The 19456-nt window shown below is 50.9% G+C and overlaps 1 protein-coding gene across 6 annotated transcripts in view; it reads right to left on the bottom strand.

Annotated features, from left to right (window-relative positions):
- NPAS2 (neuronal PAS domain protein 2) overlaps positions 1–19456 on the bottom strand; it is a 181510-nt gene that overhangs the window by 13475 nt on the left and 148579 nt on the right. For 5 of the 6 annotated variants that reach the window (XM_060168870.1, XM_060168869.1, XM_060168867.1 and 2 more), the window contains 8 exons: positions 18664–18746; positions 17838–17944; positions 14857–15004; positions 12418–12502; positions 9174–9315; positions 8552–8652; positions 5778–5867; positions 512–658 (listed from right to left, as the gene is read on the bottom strand). In XM_060168870.1, coding sequence (XP_060024853.1) covers positions 512–658; positions 5778–5867; positions 8552–8652; positions 9174–9315; positions 12418–12502; positions 14857–15004; positions 17838–17944; positions 18664–18746 — 903 coding nt within the window. The remainder of the gene's footprint in view (positions 1–511; positions 659–5777; positions 5868–8551; positions 8653–9173; positions 9316–12417; positions 12503–14856; positions 15005–17837; positions 17945–18663; positions 18747–19456) is intronic. The other variant, XM_060168872.1, reaches the window with a different exon arrangement.

A 19456-nucleotide genomic window follows, 5' to 3' on the forward strand; every position in this document is an offset into this window, starting at 1 on the left:
GCTCCCCGCAGGGTGCAGGGTGCACAGCACAGATCATTTCCCATATCTCCCTGCATTCATGCTTTGGATGAGAGGGAAGAGCAAACCTGCTTCCATCTCTCTGTCAGCAGCCTGCGCTGGTGTTCAGGAAGTAGTTACACATGTGCTGGGAGTTTGAAACCCCATAGGAGGGAGGCCAGAGTCAGGGCAGGGCGACCAACCACCAAACACGTGAAAGAAAGTGCATGTGATGCAGGAAACATGTGCCCAACAGAGTGAGGAGTGAGTGAAGAGGATGTCATGTGAATTTCAGGTTTGGCCTGGAGCTGGGGATGGAGGAGGTGGGATTCATTCCTCGCACTTCATTGGTGGAGGTTTCAATTTGTTTAGGAGGCAGAGCTCAGTAAGGCAGCACAGAGGACTTTGGAGGAAGTCCTGCCTGCAAGGGTGGATGAGGACACATCACAGAGCGGGGGGGGGGGGGGGGGGAGGACAGAGCTCAGCGCACCACTGGCCCAGGAAGGGGCATCACCTGGACGCTGGAGTCCTGGACCAGGCAGAGCTGCTCCTGGATCTTGTGGAGCTCTTCCTGCTGCCACCGGATGTTGGCTTGCAGGATCCTCGTCCTCTGCTCCAGCTGGTCTTTGATGGTCTGGAACATGCTGAGCTGTGCTGAAAACTTGAAGGCGGGGTCAAAACACAGAACCCGATGAAAGAGTTATTTCAGCCTTGCAGACAGATGTTGCTGCTCATCTGAGCGGCCCTGCACACTTTCACTTCTGGCCCTTTACCCACCCTTTGCAGCATCTCTGACCCACTGCTGCAATGAGCGACCCACCTGAGGAGCTCACTGGGGAGCAGGGGTTCTGGCTGAGGGCTGGGTGGCCCAGGGCCCCCTGCCCACCCCACCCCCAACCCCCCGTGAGCTTTTCTTAGGGAACCTGTAGGTCTCATTTATTGCACTGGAGTCTGGGAGGGCCACAGAATCGGGACATGATTTTGTAAGCAGTGCAGTGCTTACAAACTCATATTCTAAATTCGGTTAGACGGACACATGGTTTTGGAGAGGAATGTCAAAAGCAGGGCACGAGAATGTGCAACATCATGGATGGACGTGGAGGGCATTATGCTAAGTCAGTCAGTATTAGAGTCAGTTAGAGAAAGACAAATACTGTATGAGGTCATTTATATGTGCAATCTAAAAAATAAAACAAACAGTGATTACAGCAAAAAGGCAACAGACTCAGATATAGGGAACAAACTAGTGGTGACCACTGGCGAGAGGGAAAAGGGGAGGGGCAAGACAGGAGTAGGGGATTAAGTGGTATAAGCTATCACAGTATAAAATAAAATAAGCTACAACGATATATTGTACAGCAAAGGCAATAGAGCCAATATTTTATAATAACTATAGAGTGTAACCTTTAAAAATTGTGAATCACTGTGTTGTACACCTGTAACTTATACAATATTGTTCAGCAACTATATCTCAAAAAAAAGAAAAGCAAGGCATCAGAGAGCCCCCTTCCCTTTTATCTCTCATCTAGGGCATGACGATTTGCATGTGACAGCTTCACATGCAATTTTGGATCCTATCATTATCCTAAAACTGATGCTGGAGAGCAGGGCTCTTCTGGAACAATTCACAAACAAGCTTGGATTTTTTTTTTTTTTTTTTGGCCGCACCATGCAGCATGCGGGATCCTAGTTCCCTGACCAGGGGTTGAACCTGTGCCCCACTGCAGTGGAAGCATGGAGCCCCAACCACTGGACGGCCAGGGAATGCCCAAGCTTGGATTTGATGGTACTCTAAACCCTCCTGGGGCCATGGAAGCCTCATCGCCCTCCCTCACTTCCCCAGGCTCACTTGCAGGCTGTCCCTGCACTTCTTGGAAATCTGTGTGAAAAAGAGCTAAGGAGACAAACAGTACAATCGCCTTCTGTGCACCCCGGGGGTACCGCTGGTGGAGGTGACTGTGCACGAGCACTGACGTCTGCTGTGTGCAAGAGCCCAAGCGTCCCCTTCCTCCTGCCTCCTTCCTGGGATGGAGGCTGGCTTTAGGAAGATTTCCCAGGTGATCTCTGCCCTGTGTCCCCTGTCTGACTTGACACAAGGTTCTTTCCTTGCAGGAAATGTGGAGGGGGGAGGTCATGAGACGGGAGGTGAAGCTGACGCTCCCTGGGCTGCCCGCCCTGCTCTGGGCAATCTGGGGCTGTCGGTGACTCCTGCTTACTGAGGAAAGTGAGTTTGCCAGGCTGACGCTTCTGTTCTTTAGTTTGTCCCCCACCACCACCCCCTTTTTTTTTTTTTTTTACAGTGACTTAATCTGCATTCCCTCAATCTCTGTCTCCGACAACCTCCTGAGTCTGTTTCTTGCCCGTTGTCTTTTGCAAACACCTCCAGAGATTGTCTCTTTTCTTTTGCCCTTTGCCCTCCCATCCATGGAAACGCAGGGAGCCTGGGAGAGGTTAGAATACAGGCAGGATAAACCAGAGGATGGTTTTGGAGCAGCAGAATAATAAGAAAAAGAACCAGGAAGAATAATAGTGGCAAGTGCCACCACTTGTGGAGACCTGCCCTTGCCAGGCCAGCAAAGCAGGACCCTGTACCTCCTTGCAACACGCCCACGCCACGCAGAGAGGTTGTGACTGGCCCCAGGTCCACAGCAAGGTCGGGGGCGGCCGCAGTGTGAACCCAGAGTCTCAGGAGGTGGGAGAGGCCAAGAGACTTTGCCAATGACAGCTCCCCACCCCCCAATTCCACCCCAATCAGAGCGGCTTTGACCTCAGACTTCACTGAAAAATCCTGCTGCTGAACACGGGCTTAAAAATACCTACACCAGACTGTATCACAGAAGTCTCAGTCAGAATCTCACTCATCAAAGCACCAGCTGGGGGCTTCCCTGGTGGCGCAGTGGTTGGGAGTCCACCTGCCGATGCAGGGGACACGTGTTCGTGCCCCGGTCCGGGAAGATCCCACAAGCCGCGGAGCGGCTGGGCCCGTGGGCCATGGCCGCTGAGCCTGCGCGTCCGGAGCCTGTGCTCCGCAACGGGAGAGGCCACGACAGTGAGAGGCCCGTGTACCGCAAAAAAAAAAAAAAACCACCAGCTGGGATTCTGAAAGAGAATTCGACTGAGAAAGAAAAGCTGTATCAGGTATTCAATTAAAATAACAAAAGACAAAAGCATCTGTGCTGGGTTCTACAAAGTCTGGAGACAGTTCAGGCTACAACATCCACATCCAGGGGTAGATGGCTCCCAAGGGAAACAGTGAGGGGGCCGGTGGTTGGCAAGGTGGCAGACCGAGCTGGAGTGTTAGTTACTCTATTTATTTATTCTTATTTTCCCAAGGCGTTCCAGGACACCCAAGCATGAGTCTCTTGTTATATTCTTGATTGTGGCCTTATTGATAAAGAGATCTCCCCTAACTTAGAGACACATTAGCAACACACTATGAAGCAAAATCATCACTTAGCCAGATGACTGTTTCCCAGATTTTGGATTTTTTTTTTCCCCTTTCCCTCGATAGGGTACCACAGTGATACCATCAGTGAGGGGAAAGAGAGAAAATTGTAGAATCTCGTTATTTCACGTGAGTAGGTATGAGAACTATCTGATTTGAAAGGCCAGCATCACACAAGAACGTCTTAAGGAATACGGTTACTGGTCATTGCAGCACTATATACAATAGCCAGGACGTGGAAGCAACCTTAATGTCCATCAACAGAGGAATGGATAAAGAAGGTGTGGTATGTATATACAATGGAATATTACTCAGCCATAAAAAGAAACGAAATTGAGTTATTTGTAGTGAGGTGGATGGACCTAGAGACTGTCATACAGAGTGAAGTAAGTCAGAAAGAGAAAAACAAATATCATATACTAACGCATATATGTGGAATCTAAAAATTGGTATAGATGATCTTACTTGCAAAGCAGGAATACAGACACAGACATAGAGCACAAACGTATGGATACCAAGGGGGAAGGGGGGTGTGGGATGAATTGGGAGATGGGGATTGACATATATACACGTATATGTGTGTGTGTGTGTGTGTGTGTGTGTGTGTGTGTGTATAGAGAGAGAGAGAGACATATATATATTGACAAATATACACATATATTGGTACTAAGTATAAAATAGATAACTAATGAGAACCTACTGTATGGCACAGGGAGCTCTACTCAATGCTCTGCGGTGACTTAAATGGGAAGGAAATCCAAAAAAAGAGGGGATATATGTATACGTATAGCTGATTCACTTTGCTGTACAGCACAGACTAACACAACATTGTAAAGCAACTGTACTCCAATAAAAAAATATGGTTATTATTAAGTATAACCTGCCTAAGAGACTAAGAACTGTTACTGTTAATTAAAATGAAGATCAATATATGAAAAACTAGAATTCCAAAGGGGCCTTTATCACACCATGACTTCTTACAATGCAAGGCCCACAAGATGAAGGGATTCTCACTTCATGGGCCTTTGGACTGAAGAAGTTACTCATTTCACACCAAATGTGCCTTGGAAATTTGAAGAGAAAAAAAATTCTTCTTTTTCTCTTTTTTCCTAATGAGGATGAATATAGATCATTTGCATTAGTCAACTCTGGCTGGGTAGGTTTTATATCCTTACTTGAGCCTAACTCTGGCAAGGAGCACATGCTAGCAGCACGTGTCTTTCTTATTCCAGGAAAACATGTGAGGCCACTGTTCGTGGGAAGGATGTATGTTCTGAAAGAGTTTTCACCAGTGGTGACGGATTGGCACCAAGACAGACGTCCACACTTTGGCAAGTGTGTGGCCAGGGACACATCTTGGTGAACTGCCCCCCGGGACCCCCTTGTGGCCAGAGCTCAATATCTCATAAAGGAATGGAAATCAGAGGTCTGACCCGTCAGCTCAACTGCCCTTGGACTTCCGTAGACAGAGTATTTTCTTACTGGTTCTATAAAAACACATGCCCTGCCGTGGCGGTTTCCGTTTTTTTTTTTTTTCTTTTTTTTTGTGGTACGCGGGCCTCTCACTGTCATGGCTTCTGCCGTTGCGGAGCACAGGCTCCGGACGCGCAGGCTCAGCGGCCATGGCTCACGGGCCCAGCCGCTCGGCGGCACGTGGGATCCTCCCGGACCGGAGCACGAACCCGGGTCCCCTGCATCGGCAGGCGGACTCTCAACCACTGCGCCACCAGGGAAGCCCGGTTTCTCTGTTTATATGCCCATCTTGCCCTTGAACTCCAAGTCCAAGAGCGAGGGCTGCGCCACAAGCATCTTTGCGTCCTTCACACTCACTTCCTGACTCACCCAAACAGTAACTCGCTGAATGCTCTTGCAACATAGGAGGAATCACTCAGCCAAGCCCTGATCCTTTATTTTAAAAATGTGGTATTTATAATACTGGACTCAGAGCTTTTAAACCCTTGCAAAGTCTTCCTGTAACATTTGGCTTCCTTCAGACCTTTTCTAAAATATCGTGACCGATTAAGAGTCGTGAAAAATGAGAGGAACATGGAAAAGTGGCGGAGAGATGAAGAAAGATCGCTAAAAGGATTGAGAAACAGACGCCAGAGAAGATCAGCGGGAGGACGGATGGAGATGAAGCCGGGGGAGGGGCAGCGTCCACAGCTCCACACGCCCCACCTGCACGTGGGGAGAAACAGTCCCGTCCGGGGGGCCTTGGTGTGGAGCCTGTAGGTCAGCACCAGGGCACCCGCACCCACACCCTCCAGAGGACCCCAGCACCCCGTCTCGGGGAAGTGCTGCCCCGAGTTTCCCCTGCCCTGAGTCCCAGACTCACCTGTGTCACGGGGGCAGGTGGGCTTTGCAAGATGGCCTGAGGCAGGAGCTGCTGTGTGACGTCACAGGACGCCGGGGCAGGCAGGGGAGCCTGGGGAAAGGAGAGGGGCCTTGCTGTCAAATGCAGCTTCTGGGCCGCTACAGAAAGGGCCGGGTGCCGTCCCTCAGCCAGCTGGGTTCTCTGGCCTCAGGGAGGCCCTTCTGCCCTAGAGTGGACGGCTTACTTCTGGAAGGCATATGTTCCCCAGGAAAGGTGGGGTCACAGGTTGCTGCCCTTGCAGGGCACGGAGTCCGCGGTGACACGCGGTTGGTGAAGGGTGGGGGGTACTGGGGGCACTCGGGCCCGATGCCTTCCATCACGGTGTGCTCTGCAGAGCCGCTGCTACCGGCCGGAGCTGGGCATCTCCACCCCACCCTGCCTCGCCTCCTGTTCTAGGCTCCGTTCTTGGCGGATTTGGTCGCTCTTTTCCCAGATCAATACTTTCTTAGCGGTGTTGTCCAGCAGAAGGACGACACCTTGGCCCTCCTGCTCAACACTAATGCAGATGGACAGGCCCCTGCACGTCTCTACCCGCTGACCCGCCCAGGCAGCGAATGCGGCTGCAGTTTCGCCAGACTCTGCCTGCAATCTGGTGGAGAGAGTCCTGCAAGGTCAGCGGCGTCCCAGCCTCTGTGCCCTGATCGCTCAGGTGGGCAGAGGAGCAGGGGTGGGGTGGGACACCGTGTGGAAACAAGAAATGCAACCGTCAGCCTCACGAGGCTCTTGAGAGCTTTAAAAAGAAAAGAAAAAAGCTTCTTCTGAGGTTATCCCAAAGCTGCCCCAGGCCCTGGGGACTACAAAAAGCCGGAAAGCTGTCCCCAGAACAAGATCAGAAGCAGAGGCAGCAGGAGACCTGTTTTGAGTGAGAAGCCCAGGGACTGGCTCTGGTTCCCCCAGCTTTGTTCCCTTGCACAGCTGGGACAGAACTGTCACCAACAGAGGCAGAGAGGGTTGCATGGACAGCCAACATCAGAAGAGCGGCCATCATAGCTCACAAGCTCATCAAAAGGTGGTTGGGGACAAAGAAGGCGGTCTTTGTCATGTTCTGCTTGAAAATGAAACACGTTGCCCAAGCTTTTCAGCAGGGTGGGCATAATTTCCATGGGGACAGCAAGAAGGAAGGGGACACTTCACTCCCATCCTGAAAAAGGTCAGCGAGGGATGAGTGGGAGGTACTTGGCCACTACGTGGATGTGGCCCCTAAAATCTGGGGGCACCCTTCCCATTGAGAGCGAGCTCTGTGTCCCTCTGTGGGTGAGCTTGGGACTGCTCTGCCCGAGAGGGATGGTAGAGGTGACATTGTGGGACTTCTGCAGTACGCGGGCCTCTCACTGTTGTGGCCTCTCCCGTTGCGGAGCTCAGGCTCCGGGCGCGCAGGCTCAGCGGCCATGGCTCACGGGCCCAGCCGCTCCGCGGCATGTGGGATCTTCCCGGACCGGGGCACAAACTCGTGTCCCCTGCATTGGCAGGCGGACTCTCAACCACTGCGCCACCAGGGAAGCCCTTGTGGGACTTTTAAGGCAAGGTCACAGAAAGCCACGCAGTTCCACCTGGCTCTCGTGGAAGTCCCTCTCCAGATATTTCCTCTTGGAACCCAGGAGCATGTCGGGAGGATGGCATGGAGAGGTCCCCGCAAGTCAATAGAGCATGCTCTGAGCTGGGCCCAGCCATCAGCTGGGATGCAGACACACCAGCGGTGTGGACCTCCCGGCCCTGATTGGGGAGGCTTCCGACACCAGGCGGCAAAGAGGAGTCACTCCCACTGTGCCTTTTCTGAATTCCTGATGCAGAATCCATGAACGTGGAAAACGACTGTTGCTTTCTTTCTTTTTTTTCGTGTTTTTTAACTTATTTATTTTTAGCTGCGTTGGGTCTTTGTTGCTGTGCGCGGGCTTTCTCTAGTTGCAGCGAGCAGGGACTAGTCTTCTTTGCAGTGCGCGGGCTTCTCATTGCGGTGGCTTCTCTTGTTGCGGAGCACGGGCTCTAGGCACACAGGCTTCAGTAGTTGCGGCACGCAGGCTCGGTAGTTGTGGCTCACGGGCTCTAGAACGCACACTCAGTAGTTGTGGCACACGGCCTTAGTTGCTCCGCGGCATGTGGGATCTTCCCAGACCAGGGCTCAAACCCGTGTCCCCTGCACTGGCAGGTGGATTCTTAACCACTGTGCCACCAGGGAAGCCCCATGACTGTTGCTTTATGCCACTGAGTTTGGTGTGGTTTGTTCCATGGTGATGGATAACGGGAGTGTGGTAGGTACCTCAGTGACCTTGCATCCAGCCAGCGTGCTTTCTAGGAGGCCACACGTTCCCTGATGTTCTGGAAAGGCCTGGCATATATGAGGGACACTGCCTGATATATGCAGGGGGACCTTCTTGTTGACATCAAGCTTCTCAGACATTTACACTGGAGTGAAATGGGATCTAAAATAGGAGGGTCCTAATCACGTACCCCCAGAGGCTCTGGGGGTGTAACCCCAAATTTGAAGTTTTGAACTTTATCTTTAAAACTCTTTTGGATTTTGAATTCTATGGATATACATCCATGTTAATTTTGGAATAAAAATGTTTCAAATTTGCTGCCAATTAAACATCTTAACTTCCCACCCCCACTTGCCACCAGCAATCTCTAAGTACAGCTGGTTCTCTGCGAAGATGCAGCACGCGGTCCTGTGGCCCTGCAGGCCCCCGCAATGCCATAGCACAGGCTGGGTGAGAAGTTTGGGGTCACTCACGTACCGGCATCGTGGCTGCCTGGCTGAGCCCCAGCACGGGGAGCTCTTGAGCCGATCTTGGCAAAGCCGTGGTGCCGGCCTCTGCCCTCAGCTTGCCTGGAGTAGCTGCAAGAAACACATCGCCTTTCAGACTTGCACACGCTTAACAGCTTCCTTATCAAAAGAGGGGAACAGTGACCACGGTGTGCATGCAACACGGGCCTGGTTGGAATCTGATAAAGGAAGCCCAGCGGAAGTGGAGGTGGTTTTGAGAACCACAGAGGCTCTGCCTGCCTCCAGCATCCCCTGGGAGCAGGTGGATGACAGCAGAGCATCCACGAGCTTTCTGTCCACATGGTCCAGTCAGCTGCCTGATCACACACCTCACCGGGTCTGCACGTCGCCTGCTTTATGTCGGCTGCGTGAGCCAGTGGAGGAACCAGAGTGTGGAGCCGGGGCGGGGGTGGGGGGAAGAGACCAGCGGGATAGAAGGGAAGGCACGGCAACCGAATGGCAACTTCTGCTGCAGACCACGGACTGCCCCGCTTCTCCTCAAGTTCGGGGGTCCCTCGTGGGACTCTCTGTATACCCACCACCACCCCAGCCCAACAGGCGCCCACCCCTTCCCTCCGCGGTGTCACACTCACAGGTGGGTTCGGACACAGCCGTGCGCGAGGATTTGTGGGAACTTCTTGAGGACGCCGATGGTGAGTGGCTGGTGTTAAGGCCCGAGGTGCCCACGTCGAGCGCATTAAAGTGCTGCTGAGCTTCCAGGCTGGAGCCCTTGTGCTGAAACACACACACACACAGACAGGCACGCACGCACGCACGCACGCACACACGCACACTGAGTTCCACATTTCAGCATCGAGATCACGGCAATGAATTAGGTGACTTCAGTTGTTCTCTAAATATTTAGGAAACTTTGAAGGGTATGGAGAGAAATACTATAACGGTTTGGAGATAATTCCAAACACATTCGGGTGGACTATTTATACAAAGATGTAATCTAGCATCTTCGAGAGGCTGGTAGCCTGTAAGCAGTGTTTATTATACTTTCTTACCCTGTAGTTTGATAGTTTAGATTTTCATAAGGGATTCGGCATTTTGTTTTTTCCTTAAAACTGTCACCTCATGCCCAGAATCTTGGCTTTCCCAGAAGCAGGCGGAGAGGCCGGGTCTAGACATAAGGTTGGTGGCGGTACTGGATTATTAATGCTCCCATGAAACGAACGCCTTTGGACCCTTCTGGACACTATCTCCCCAATGCACTTCCTCTGCAATCTCAGGGCCCCCGACTGGAGAACAGAAAAAGGGCCAATGGTCTCCAATTCTTGACCCCTGGATCCCAACTGATGCTGGGCCCCCCGGATGCCTCTGCCTTGAGCACAGAAGGGTGAGAAAGCAGCTGTGACTTTGCAACGCCGTCCTGCATTGGTGTAGGTGTCATAAGCCTAAGAAAACAGGGATTATAATGATTTTCAAGCTAAAGAAGGAACGTAATGCTTACTCTCCTGGGCTAGGCTTCTACCTGGTCTCAGAAGGATGATGAGATTCCTGGGCTGCTTGACGTCTCCTGGTCTCAGTTCTTAAATCTCCGTGTGTGACGCTACGTGGCTGTTCTGTATTTTGAGTCGTGGCTCCAGTGAGGGTGGACACTGCGTGAGCCCGCGTACGGCTGAAATGATTGCTGCGAGACCTACGGGCCTTTGTGCAAAACAGAAGCGCAGGACGTGCCTGGGTTTGCTGTGCTAAATGTTCATTTTGAGGTCCTGTTGCTTGGTCAGTGTCTCCCAGATCACACCCCTCAGAGTGGGGTCCCTGGCCCATGGCCGTTGGCGAATTGTATGCTCCTGGTCAGCAGAGAAGTAAGTACAGGAAGTGAGAGCAGGAGCTGAGAAGCTTTTGTAGCCGTTTGACGTAGCCACACATCCCATCCAAGCAGGGGAATTTGCATTCTAAAAAAGCCTGCGTCAGTGACAGGTTTGAAATTAAAAAACCAAATGGTCCCTTACCGCTGAGAGTTTGAAAAGCACGGTCCTGGAGCTTTTCCTTTAAAAGGGGCTGCTTAACCTGGCAGCCTGAGATCATATTTGTGTGCTTATACATAAGTGCAGGTCGATGAGAAGTTCCGTTGGGCTCTAATATTCCCAAAGGATTGGAAACCTCAATAATCCGTTTCCGACTGGACGATATACACTCGGCGCGATCTTCAGCTGTGGCGTATGGTGTGTCTAACACCTGCCTATTAACAGCTTAATTCCACCCTTGGACATGCTACACGATGCATGAATGGACAGAGCCGGGTAACACATCCATAAACGATGACAGGGGTGTCTCATCAGTGAGCTGGTTATGAATCACCGTACAACACGTCACCACGTAGCCCGCCAGCAGGGGAGGCTCAGCAAAGATGCGACCGCTGTCTGGTCTTTAAAGGGGATTTCTCCCTCTTCCCAACTGAGTTCTCAATGGATCAGAGATGCTTTTGTTGGACCACTGCTGCTGCGTCAGTTTCCGGCCAGAGACTGGATTCTAGGTCACGGGCAGGCTGGAACGTGAACCCTGTCTCATCAGTTCTACGAGGCCCTTTCCCTCTCACGTTTTGACATATCTGAAATTGGGATGTGTCCTTCAACTAATGATAAGAAATCCTGACTGCACAGATTGGCAGCATCTTCTCTTTCTCAGTCGAGATAAAATAATGGTAGACCTTACAACTGATGGCTTCTTAGCTTTGATGAAATACAACACTCCCTTTCTTGCTTTCTCTCTTTTTCTCCCAACATTTGTGTTTGCTTGAAGAATGACCTTTGAGAAAGAGCTCTCGTCTACTTCCAAGTTCCCTTCCAGGTGTCTGACACGCCAGGAGCAGAGACGGGGGCAGCCTGGCCAGAGGGTCCAGGGGGTTCAGGCTGGGCGAGGAAGGAGGTCTGGGCTTTGGGAAGAGAAATACCTCTCCAGCACCTCTCGGAGCTCCCTGATGCAAAGCTGGCTCCAACAAGGCTGTCAGCTCAGAGCCCCAGACACAGAAATGGAAAGTACCCTGCCAGTGAAGCCACGAGGGTGTGCGAGGGGCAGCGTGCTTGTGGGACGCTCTTTTGTAGGCAGAGGCCTTAGGCTAAGGGGAGGGCAGGGCACACAGACTATTCCCTGCCTCGATGGGACGACGGAGTAACCCCCAACTTTTCACCCGTGGGACACACACCAAGTGGACGTGCTACAGGCAGACCTCATTTATCACGTTCCACTTTATCACACTTCGCAGGGAGCGCGATTTTGTACAAATGGAAGGTTTGTGGCATCCCTGCCTTGCCAGATGGTACTTAGCACTTTTTCAGCAATGAAGTATTTTTAAATTAAGGTAGGTACAATTTAAAAAAGCCTAATACCATTGCACACTTAATAGGCTACAGTAGAGTGTAAACAGATCTTTTATATGCACTGGGAAACCAAAAAAAAATGTGTGTGACTCGCTTTACTGCGACCTTCGCTTTACTGCGGTGGTCTGGAACCCACAGCATCTCTGAGGGGTGTCTGCACGGCCATTCTCTAAGGCTGGGAAGCGCCCAGCCCTGCTCTGAGTCCAGAGGCTGCTTCTCGCACAGCTCTGTGAGTTCCCGGCCTCGGCGGCTTTGGGTACGTTAGCTACATCCTCTGTGTGCTGCTGTCTCACCTGAAGAAGGACAGTAACAGTGCCCACCTCACAGGAACCTCACAAGAGGCAAATAGGCAAATACCCCAAAATTACACTGAATAGTACTGGGAACATAGCAAGAGCTCAATAAATACGACCCGCCATGTTTAGTATGACCGTTTGTATGATCACAACTCACGGAAGATTCTACTTAACCACACTTTGCCTTTACCCTCTGCTGGGCATCAGGATACCTTCAGTGCCGAAGGGTGGACGGTCTCCAGAAGTGGGTCCTCCAGGGCCAGCTCTTGCCTTCTTTCCACCCGGACCTCCGCGTAACTGCTCAGGAAATCAAGAGACCACAGCTGGAGGGGGTATATTCCAGGACGACACCAGCAAAGAGGGCTAGTGTGACAGGTCCAGGTTCCCGGTGTGATACCCCTCCCAGAACAGCCACCGGCAAGGAGGTTAGCCCTGTTACTCATCTGAGGATGGAGTTTCTTTCTGGGCCTTAATTCCACTGCAGTCACTTCCACTGGGACATTCATAATTACCTCCCTTTCCAGGATGTTTTTATTTCCTTCTCCTTTACTGATCTCTACCCTCAGCCCGAAACCCCCAAACATAATTGCCTTTAGAAACCTACTTTCCTCTACAGAATGAGCCTCAGCCTTCAAATAATTAGAAGACTTTCTTAAGACCTACTCAGTTTGGACTATGCACAGGAGGAAGTGACACATAAGGTTTTTTTTTTAGTAATAACAGACTATGAAACTGCCGGAAGCTTTCTTTCGACCAAACCTAGAACTAACCAGACCCAGACTGTCGATTAGTCTATGGACCCACTTTTTGAATAGCGCGGGTAAATCAGTTCAACGTGGGGATGGCTGAGTGACTCAGCTGTGGCTTCTGCCTCGTGTGTGGAGACGCAGGCTGGGCGAGGGGTCTTGGGCCTATAGAATGCTTGTGACCTCGTTTACTCAATAGGTCACTCCCTACTTTCTCTGAAAATCTGGGATCTGGGAGATAGAAGACGCAGAGGAAGAACAGGGTCCAGGTCAGATCTGAGGAGGAAGGAGCTGATGATGTCCACCTCCCCTGGGGGCACAGGGCTTCTCTGGCAAAGGCCCAGGCAGAGACGGGGGACTGGCCATGGAATCAGAAACCACTGGCTGCTGACGTGCCCAGGGTAGGCTGGGAGGCCAGGGTCAGGTCCCTGAGAGTGGGTGTGCAATGTGCTGATCACGGCCACTGGCCAAGAAATACCTGTGTTTCTTATCTCTCCTCCTTCCCCACCTACTAAAGACGAGGGATTTACTTGTGCTTGTGTGTGTGTGTGTGTGTGTGTGTTGTCTATCCATCCATTATCTATCTACCTACCTATATCTATCCATCCATCTATCATCTATCTATTATCTATCTATCCATCTATCTATCCATCCATCATCTATTATCTATCCATCCATCATCTATCCATTATCTATCCATCCATCATCTATTATCTATCCATTCACGTATCTATTATTTATCTACCTGTCTATCCATTATCTATCCATCTATCCATCCATCCATCATCTATTATCTATCCATCCATCATCTATCCATCTATTGTCTATCCACCCACCCATCATCTATTATCTATCCATGTATCTATTATCTACCTATTTATCCATCTATTATCTATCATCCATCCATCATCTATTATCTATCCATCCATCATCTATTATCTATCCATCTATTACCTATGTATCTATCCATCCATCCATTATCTATCTATCCATATATTATCTATCTAGCCATCCATTATCTATTTATCTATTATCTACCCATCCATCTCTCCACCTACCTACCTACCCATTACATGCTATCAATCATCCACCTCTTATGTACATGTATATAACGCAGTAGGTATGTATCTCTCCACCTATCATCTGTTATCTATCATCTATCTGTTATGTACATATACAAAATGCAGTCCTTCTTTCTTTGCTCTCCTCCAATGCTCTCCTCTAGACCAGTTTAAAACCGATTTATGTTCTTAAAATTTGTATAGTTGGGAAACCCCCAAATAGCACCTCTCCTTTACCTTTGGGAGGGACTGTGACCCGCACAGCCACGTCCAGGGAATCCCGGTGTGCTGCCTCCCTTGGAAGCCCCGCCCACCCACGCTGGGCTGGGGGCGCCCCCGAGGCCACGGGACGGCCAGGAACCCACTGGCAGCCTGGCTCTTGTACCAACCCTGCCTCGGTTGCCAGCAGGGTTTTTTTAAAGTGTTCAAAAAGGGGACTATGTCTCTGAGTTATTTAGAGGCAAAATTTTAATCTTCTTCTCCAAACAGCAACAAGGGAAGGCTGGGGGCCGGGTGGAGATGAGGGGAAAATATGTAAGTAGGTCACTGAAGCAGTAACTTACTCAGGAACATCCTGGCCGCCTGGAAGAGCTCAATGAGGCTTTCAGAGGGGCCTGACGGGACGCTGGGAGGAAGCCTCAGCCCTGGGAGCACAGGGCTGGGTGTGGAGCCGGAAGGGATCTGAGCTCTGCGGACTATCCTGTTCACTGCAGAGCACGGCCCAGGCCCCGCTGAAGAATTCAAGCCCGGGGCTCACTCCTCAGAAACGGGGTCCACTGAGGATGATGGGGCTCTGACGGAGCTGCCGCGGGCCTGGCCCACCCTCCCAGCCCCCTGCCCGCACCTGACCACTGAGTGCGTGCACACGATGAACTCGGGCTTGGAGTTCCACTGGTGGTAGGTGATGTAGTAGTGAGTCTGCAGCCAAATCCACTGCTGCCCTTTCGTCAGAAACCGGTAGCAACACGACTTCCCTTTGCCGAACTGCATCACTGTGAACAGAAGGTGGAGTCTGCACATCACCAACGTTAAGACGAAAATGGTCCTTTGGCCCCAAAGTTACTGTTAAAAACACCAGCTTTCAAAAAGACAGCGCCACACATTGGTCACTTCCCCAGTTGTGATGGATTTTAAGTCATTATCGAGGTCACGGTAAATGATAACGAATATTCTGAAACGACGGAGGAATGATTCGTCTGCTTTCCCAAATGCTCAAAGGCTTAAGAGAGCCTTAAATCAGGGCAGATTCTCCAACTGGAATTTAATTAAAGAGAGGCCCTGGCTTTCCTGGGGCTCATCCTCCTGCTGCAGGTGGAGCCGTCTTTGGAGCTGCGGGAGCCCAGCGTGGGAAAGACAATTCAGACGCTGGGAGAACTAGACTGAAAATAGACATGCCAGCCAGCAGCCTCTGGACAGATCCTGCGGCTGCCAGTCTGCTGTGCATCCTCCTTCTACGCGGTTCTAAATAGAGAATCGGCCACAGGTGCCTTCCACCGCGGCTCCACCGTGCAGGGCTGCGTGGAGCCCCTACGGTTAAGTCTCTTCTGGCTTCCCTGGGGGCGCCCAGCACACACGGATGCTGCTGGTTTAAGCCTGGGGCAGGGCAGAAAGCTGGGCCACGGGTCCCAGGAAGAGGAGCAGCTGGGCTTTATTTTTATTTATTTATTTGGTCGCGCCAGGTCTTAGTTGCGGCAGGCGGGCTCCTTAGTTGCAGCATGGGAACTCTTAGTTGCGGCATGCACGTGGGATCTAGTTCCCTGCCCAGGGATCGAACCCGGGTCCCCTGCATTGGGAGCGTGGAGTCTTCTCCACTGCGCCACCAGGGAAGTCCCAGCAGTTGGGTATTTTTTTTTTTTTAACATCTTTATTGGAGTATAATTGCTTTACAATGGTGTGTTAGTTTCTGCTGTATAACAAAGTGAATCAGTTATACATATGTTCCCATATCTCCTCCCTCTTGCGTCTGCCTCCCACCCTCCCTATCGCACCCCTCTAGGTGGTGGCAAAGCACTGCGCTGATCTCCCCGTGCTATGCAGAGCCGATGGGTTTTATTGCCTCAGTGCCTGGAATTTAGCTCCTATTCATGCAAACGATCAAGAGAAAACCAACTAGGAGACTCAAGTGAAAAGGAGGCACTGCATCTACCAATAAAGTAATATTTGTAATAAATTCTTTGAGCCTGAGACATGATTAAGTGAAGATTGTACCAACACACTGCTAAGGGGACAGCTGGAGACGCAGGTGGACAACTAAGTTACTCACAGGAAGATCCAACTGGATTATAAACTCAAGATGCCGTCAGCCTCTCCTCAACACAAAAGGAGGAGGGACCTTCTCGACTACCTAAAATACATCCCAGAGTGCTCAGAAAACACTTTCCTGATACTTTACAGGAATCATACCGTTTACTGTCTTCCAGGGTGTCTAGAAAAACCTCTTCAATGGACAGTTTGTCCTTATCAAAAACCTCTGTTCTGTTTCCCTAGGAGACTAATATCTTGAGGTCATTTTAAAAGGCCTGATCATCATAATTGTTAATCAAATGTTCTAAAGCTTAAAAAAAAAGGAGGGAACTTCAAAAGGCGGGGCGGGTCAGGGTAGAGGCCCAACAGACTGAGAGTGTCTTGCCCGCTCCTTCAGACGCTAAAGGTAGTTCTACACCCAGGGTGGCCTTTCTCCCTTGGAAGAGTCAGAAGCGGCCAACGGCTTGAAGTAGCCGTGCTTCTCACATTTCACGGGCCCCCGGAGCGCTAGGGGATCCTGTTAAAACGGATGCTCTGATTCCACAGGCCTGGCGGCGGGGAACCTGAGGATCTATACGTCTAACAAACTCCTTCTGACACCCGCGCTCTGCTCGAGGACCACCTTCGAGCGAGAAGCAAGGGGTTAACGTGTTAAAGGTGAGGCTTATTAACACCTAAGGGCGGCTCCTGATGGAATTCACGCCTGTTCTCGTGTCAACGAGATTACGATGGGTCAGACAGACGGGCATCCGGCAAAATGCAGTGCTGGCGGTCAAGCCGTGTAGCAGGAACCGTAGGTCAGTATTACTACAAATGTTCCTGCTCAAAGGTAGAACCTGGCGCCAAAAATATGGCTTTAAATGGTGAATTCTCGACCCCTCTCGCTAAGTGAGAACCCAGATGTGCTTGTGGTTTCCCCTCCGTCACACCATGAGCCTCGCCCCCCATCCCTTCGCCAGTGTGTTCCCCTCGTCTGTGGCACAGCGCCTTCCCTGACCCCGTCCCCCAGCGGGGTGAGGGACCCTCCCCTGAGCCCCTCGATATCCTGTGCACAGCCCCTTCCAGACACCAACATCCCGTCAAGTCACTGCTTTTCCAGCAAACCTTCCTCCTGCAGGGCAGCAAGGGGATTCCGGTCATCTTTCTGCTGTGGGCCTCGCTCAGTATCTGACCTGTTGCTTGTGACCCACACATGTCTGCTGACTAAAGAAGAGTTACGTGAATTCGGTATTTTGTCTTTGAAACGTTACTGCGTAACTTAGAAAAAAACCACGGACCAGCATCACCTTAGCTTCTTAAGATCAAAGAGCCTGCATATGTCAGGAGTGCTGGGAAGGGGCTGGAGGTGGAAGCAGACAGACCAAAGTCAATTCCGGGTGAACGCAAAACACGGGGGGATCCGGATAGGGACCTCCACCTACTCCTAGATCATCTCAGAGAAGACCAAGCCCTCCACCTCAGAAGAAACCAAGTACTAAGTTGACTTCCAAAGCCTAAGAGTCCTGCTGTCAGGGCTCCGGGGAGAGAGCGGGGGTGCGGGGGGGGGGGGGGCTTCGGCCGGGGCTGGTGTGAGGTACTCACGGTGCTGGTGGCACCTGGCCAGGAGTTCCAGATCGTCCACGTGGTAGTAGTCATAGCCCGAGGTTCCCAGAACTTCAAAAGGCAGGTATCCTATGATGGGAGGAGCTCTGCCGAGCACAGTGGGGGGTCATTCATCAGAGAGGAAGTACCGCAGGGCTTGCGTAATGATCAACTGGGGGCCTCATTTCCCGAGAATAAGAGCAGGAAAATAATTTTGCAATGGTCAAAGCCAGAGAGGCTGTGTTTTCCAAAGTGCTCAAAATTTTTTTGGCATTTAGATACTCAGTTCCCTTGGCCTGACCTGGCCCCGATAATCATAAATGTGGTCACTACTGAATAATTAAAAACAGCTATAGCTTGGCTCAGCCCAACCTCAAAGTGTAATAGAAAATCAAAGGGTGGGAAGGGGAGATTTCTTGTTCTTAAACTGTGAAAAATGTCACGAAAGAAAGTAAGAAGATTGGGTTAAAGGGACAGAAGGGTGGTGAAAGAAATAAGATGAGAGTTTCCTTCCCATCTGGTCCTGCCTGATGGGAGCTGAAGAGGGTCCCGAGTCGGGTGGCGGGTGAGGGTATCCCGAAGATGTCCCAGGCTGCGATGCCTGGCTCTCCTGAGATGCTCTGACCCAAACCCAGGACATATCCTCAGAGGGGGCAAATGCAGTGGAGGGAAACCTCCTGCCCCCGGCTGGGAAGCACTTTCCCCACTGCCAGAGAGCCCTTCTTGCAGAGACCAGGCCTGACTTTCCTCCCCCAAGGAGAGCCTGGCTCATGGAAACAAGCACTCGCAAAGCACCCAACCCAAATATGTTTTTCTTTTCACAAACCTGTGATCCAGAAATAAAAATTTCCATTCCAAGCTATGTCTTGAAGTGAATTCCTCTAAAGGTTTGTCAACGATGCACATTTCCTGTATTAAGAGGGAGAAAGCTATTACTCGGGGTGCCAGATGCTCCCCCCGCCGGTTAGTTCAAGAATGCGCGGTCGGCAACAGAAGTTAAAATCGTTTGGAGCAAGTCTCCAAGTTGTCTTGGACTGCAACTCCGCATCTGTAGCTAATTTTGGTATTAGATGATGCTAAATTTATTTCACAAGCTGCGGAAAAATACCTAAGAACCAAAATGTCACACCACTCCCTTCCTATTATCTAGACGTGTGGTAAACATGTGGAAAATGGCTTTTCATCTGAATTTGAATGACTGATTTAACTCAACATTCATGCAACGTTGAATCTGCAATGCTGAATTCATGCAATTCATGTTGAGTTCATGACGTTAAATTCTGATGCGAAAGCAATCACACATAAGAGACCACAGGCCAGCCCTCGATTTGACTCAGTTTTTACCTCCACCTGCCCTGAGTGGTGTCAACATGGATGTGAAGGGTAGGGAGGCTTACAGAGTTCTAGAAGAGCATCTCTGCAGGATGACCAGCAATTCATGCTGCCTTCCAACAAAATGGCTCGCAGGCCACCAAAGTTCGGGGAAAGAGCTTGCGGGGCTGTCACCGTACAGAAATCAGACATTTAACGTTCTCAGAGTCGGTGACGAGCTCATCGAAATCTTATTCTTTCCCAGAAAGACAATGAATTACCCAGCACTCAGTGTGACTCAGTGGTAC

Source organism: Lagenorhynchus albirostris, chromosome 13, assembly GCF_949774975.1.
Source record: "Lagenorhynchus albirostris chromosome 13, mLagAlb1.1, whole genome shotgun sequence".
Classification (NCBI taxonomy): domain Eukaryota; kingdom Metazoa; phylum Chordata; class Mammalia; order Artiodactyla; family Delphinidae; genus Lagenorhynchus; species Lagenorhynchus albirostris.